Here is a 4,808-nt window from a genome sequence, read left to right as displayed (position 1 = left end):
CTTATCCCTGGAGATGGACCTGCAAGGGTCAACTCATGCTGTCTGCTTTTTGGCAGACCAGAAGTCTCTGGAGCAGATTAAGGCCTTCCAGCATTGAAGCACGTGTGTGTCTGTCTGTGTGTGTGTGTGTGTGTGTGTGTGTGTGTGTGTGTGTGTGTCTATGTGTCTGTGTGTGTGTGTGTGTGTGTGTCGTACAAAAAGTTAAATATAATATCCACCAGTGTGTTTGTAACAAAGTACAAATACTTGATTCATATTTCTGGAAACTTTTCCTCCATTACCTTACCCCTAAGCATCTCCCTTACTCTTTATTTGCAAGAAATGAGTTTGCACGTTGGAGAGAAAGATTCTTTATCACACAAAAAATGAAAATGTTGTTGTTTGGCGCCCAGATGGCTCAGTTGGTGGAGTGGGCGACCATATATAGAAGTTTGCTCCTCGACGCAGCGGGCCCGGGTTCTACTCTGTTGCCCTTTGCTGAGTGTCACTCCCCCCCTCTCTCTCCCCTTTCATGTCTTCATCTGTCCGGTCAAAAAGAAAGGCCGAAAAATGCCCCCCATTAAATAAATAATTTAATGTTAGAGAAAAATGTGCAAACCTTGAATATTATGCTTTATCATGAGGAAGCCACAATAAAGTTCAGAATCAAAGTTTTTAGTTACATTTACTTCTAATAAATAAGTACATTTAACACCAGAAAATGACTTGGAACTCGAGCACAGAAACAAAATAAAACATCTGGTTAATTTCCCCAAAAAAATAGACCGTGCTCAGGGTGGATCATATCTCCCCGCACTACATCTTGAAAACACAGCACAGAGTTGTTTCCCCTCTACTCCTCTGGATGGAAGCAAACTGTTTTTGTAGGTTCTATTCTACATGGATTTGCGAGATCAGGTGGGTCCTCATGACTACAGCTGTCACGCAGCCGTTCCGCAACAAATCCGGACCTGGTGGGTGTTGACGGACGGCGGAGCACGGAGACGATCCGCAGACGTTCTGCAACCGGTGGAAATTAGGAGTAAGGAGACGGCTTTGGACTTTAGCTAAAGGGGGGGGAGGGACTCAGAAGTTGTCTATGTTAAAAATAATTTGGCTAAGTCCTGGATCTTAGCAATCCTACCTACGCCAACTTTAAGTAATTAGAATTATAAGTGACAAGAAACATGGCAGGATTTGGTGTAAAAGCGAGAACCTTTAATAACGTTAATGAGGCAATCTTTAAACTTGGAAGGTAGCGATATCGTTCTGCAGTCAGCTCCGGCGGCCACACAGCCGGATCGCGGCTCTGCCGTAAAAAGAGAGGCCAGAGGTCAAAGTAAGAGGTCTACAGATACGGTTGAGGAATATCTTTTCTTGTAAAATGTCCATTGTAAACAGTAACACTGCTGTCAAGATGGTGCGGAAATGTATTACCGTTACGTGCCTAGTGTGTATCCTTGTGTTAAATGTGTCAAATACATTTCCTTCCTCATAAAACATCTGCAAAGCAGATTTATTGAAAATGTGGAAACCTGCAGCGCTACATTCATTCTTACCTTCTGGCAGTCTTCTTCTTCACTGACTTTACTGCTGTATTGTCGTGTTTCTTGGCACATACCTGGCACCTGAAGGTTAAAGGAATGTTGTAAAACCATTGGCAGCCATTTGTACCGCAACACTCCTGCATATTTGTGCACAAGAACAAAAGAACAAGAGACCCACTCATAAGAACATTGCTGCATATGCTCCTAGTGGTCACCACCTTCACACCTTTAAGTTATTGCTCACATTTAATTAAATTGACAGCTCTTCTAAAGGTGGTTATGAAGTTTTCTGTTCATAACATTATATAATTGCAAGCCAAAAGCTGCACACTTATTTCCAGTGATTATGCCCAAGTGTGTGTCCTCATGCTCAAGCCTTCCATCATGTCTAGGTGTGGAGTCGGTAAAGTTGAGCTCAAGGTTCAGATACAGCAAAGCGGTGTAGAGACATTGCATGAGAAATCTTAATCATTTGTCTCAGAGTTGTTTTTGACAGTGTGAACAGTTAAGTCAGAGCCATTGTCACCAGCAAGGCTAGAAGAAAGAGGCAATTCTTGTCATCCCCAACAGCAACTAATGATGTAACATGGGATTTATTATTATTATTATTAACAGAAATAGCACCTGCTCAGTTCTGTAACCTGGGAAATCAAGTGTGTTCATTATCATTTGTGTGTAACTGCATGTTCTGTGTGTATGTGTGCTTTTGACACTGCTCTATAATGAGTTAGTCTGTGCCCTCCATACCATGTGTATTGAGCCATGTCGGGGTTTAATGTGTTGATAAAAGGGCCTCAGACGCCGGGACTGGGCAGGGTCTTCCCTCGGGGGGGATGGGGGAGGGCCTGGTGAAATGCACAAGCGAGGACAGTGCCTATATTTAGCCATGATGCATACAGTGACATATCTGTCTCATACCAGTCCAAGCCAGCAATCATTGTTCTTATTTAGTATGTTTTTACAATTATTATAATGTGGATTTCCCCCAAATACACACAAATATCATCACGGTTTTCAACACTGACACTAGAAGGTCACTGATGAAACCGAAGGACCTTTTTTTATTTACTCAAAAATTACTCAAGCTGAGAATTGCCCACCATGGACACCAGGCCAGAGATCTACATTAGCACACTTAGAACACAGACTGTCATGCAAGACGATTGCACCAGCAGCTGAAACAAACCACCTGTTAAACATAACACAGAATCCTGCACCTTATACCCTTTAGGATACATTCCCATTAGGAGACATATCTATGACTTTGTGGAAGTCAAAGATACTATCGCTTTAGTAACTTACAGTAAGAAGACAAATGGGTTTATAAAGTTGCAAATAATGCCAAACTATAACATTTAAGTTTAATTGAAAACATCAATTTTGAAAATGTTCCCATAAAGAGGTTGTAGGACACCGGCCACTAGAGCTGCAATGATCAGTTAATTATTTAGCCAATAAAAGGATCAGCAGCTATTTTAATAGTAGATTACGTGTTTTCAGTCATTCTTTTTTTTTTTTTTAAAACCGTAATTGCATTATTGTCTATGTGAAAGTTTACTGAATATGTTTAGTTGCTGGACTGTGGGTTGGGAAAAAATAACAATAAGTTGATAAGGAAAGTCGTAGGTTGTTGCTACCTTACTGGGCACCAGCCAAATGTCGCTACATTACTACTACTACTGTAGTATGATGTCCTCCAGCCATCTGATGATCCAGTTCCTCTCTTAAAAACTGTGCGTGTGTGCGTGTATATGCAGTACATTATAAACATATGATCATTACAGCGGTATTAATGCAGAACAGATGCAGGTTGAGAAGTTGAGTGGTCTATGGTGGTCACCGCGTACACATCTGTCAATGTGTTGTGAACAGGGTGAGTGTGCACGCTTAGGACACAGGGGCTTTTTTGTGTGAGTGGGAGTGTGTTTGTGTGTTGCATATTTCCTTAAACAGAGTACATGCTTGTGTGTGTTGTAAAAGCTGTGTGTCTCAGACACACACACACACAACAAACTTTCTGCACAGCTAATTCCCACAACTCAACTATTTCCAGTGTTTATTCTTTCCTTCGGTCAATTTAGAGTTGTCACGCTGCTGAAAAAGGGGGCACAAGGAAATTACACTTAATTGAATCATACAGATATCTGAAGTATTGCACAAAAGCTTTACAAGCAAGTTAATACAGTTCAATTTCCCCAGGTTATGTAATTTTAATCTGACAGTAACTGATGCCAAAATATGGGATCAGACTCCTGTGTCGGTTTTGAATGCCCTACTGTATAGGTGTGTTTTGTTTGGAAGACTGTTTTCTTCATCTTCATTCTACTCTGAGGAATCACTTTAATTTGTCTTTTCCTTCTCCCCCCTCCACCTTTGTCTTTTCTCTCTGTCTTCTTCCAGGGACATTAAGCCCGACAACATTCTGTTGGACATGAACGGCCACATCCGCCTGGCTGACTTCGGCTCCTGCCTCAAACTGATGGAGGATGGGACGGTAGGTTTTTTACCACACTGCTGCTGATGCCTCCTCCGGTCCAAAGCAAACATACCAGAGCTTTACTGACCTCCTTGTCAACTCTCAGGGGTCTCCCAGGAGGAGTGTGTGGTTCAGCTGCTTGGATGTGCTTGCACTGTATGATTTAGAATTAATTCTTCCAACGTAAAAAAAAAAAAAGAAGAAAAAAAAAAATGTTTCCCCCAGGTGTTACATAACATTAAAATGACAGGATGAAATATATGATCAAAGAAGTGCCTGAATATGTTCCTCCAATGTTAATATAGTTGAAGAGCTTATATTACCATTTGAACAAATAAAGTCAGGGCTTGTCGGACACCTCTTGGCACATTGTTTTAGACTAAAAAGCCCATAATGGAGCTTTCACTTGTGATAAGAGTGAATGTCTTTGGTTTTATCTCTATTAAAGCAACTTCCTAAATAATAAAGAGAGATGATGACAACATGTGATTGATCCGAATTCCAACATCTGCTTTTTATCTTCCACTGTGGAACGTTTGGCGCTTATTTCCGACGTCAGCGTGAATGTGCATTCTCAAAATGGTAAAATAGAGCTCCAAAGAACTGTGCAGAGCCGGGCATTTATTCTGTAGCAGGGGTCTGAAAGTTCAATATGCTCTTTGTTGGTTGTTTGTTGATGTTGCTGGTGTTATTCAGCCTGTAACTCCGCATCGTTACCTGCATTGACAACAGAAATAATGTACTTTTTAGTCCGCTACATTCATCTGACAGCTTCAGTTACTAGTTACTTCACAAGTTAAGATTTG

The 4,808-nt window shown here is 41.1% G+C and overlaps 1 protein-coding gene across 8 annotated transcripts in view; it reads left to right on the top strand.

The window, feature by feature from the left end:
• The window catches only part of cdc42bpab (CDC42 binding protein kinase alpha (DMPK-like) b), an 82,363-nt gene that overhangs the window by 49,108 nt on the left and 28,447 nt on the right, over positions 1-4,808 (top strand). For all 8 annotated transcript variants that reach the window (XM_034900691.1, XM_034900697.1, XM_034900693.1 and 5 more), the window contains exon 6: positions 3,927-4,020. In XM_034900691.1, coding sequence (XP_034756582.1) covers positions 3,927-4,020 — 94 coding nt within the window. The remainder of the gene's footprint in view (positions 1-3,926; positions 4,021-4,808) is intronic.

Source organism: Etheostoma cragini, chromosome 18 (genome assembly GCF_013103735.1).
Source record: "Etheostoma cragini isolate CJK2018 chromosome 18, CSU_Ecrag_1.0, whole genome shotgun sequence".
Lineage (NCBI taxonomy): Eukaryota > Metazoa > Chordata > Actinopteri > Perciformes > Percidae > Etheostoma > Etheostoma cragini.
Note: the sequence above shows the minus strand (reverse complement) of the source record. Positions and strands in the feature narration are given on the sequence as shown.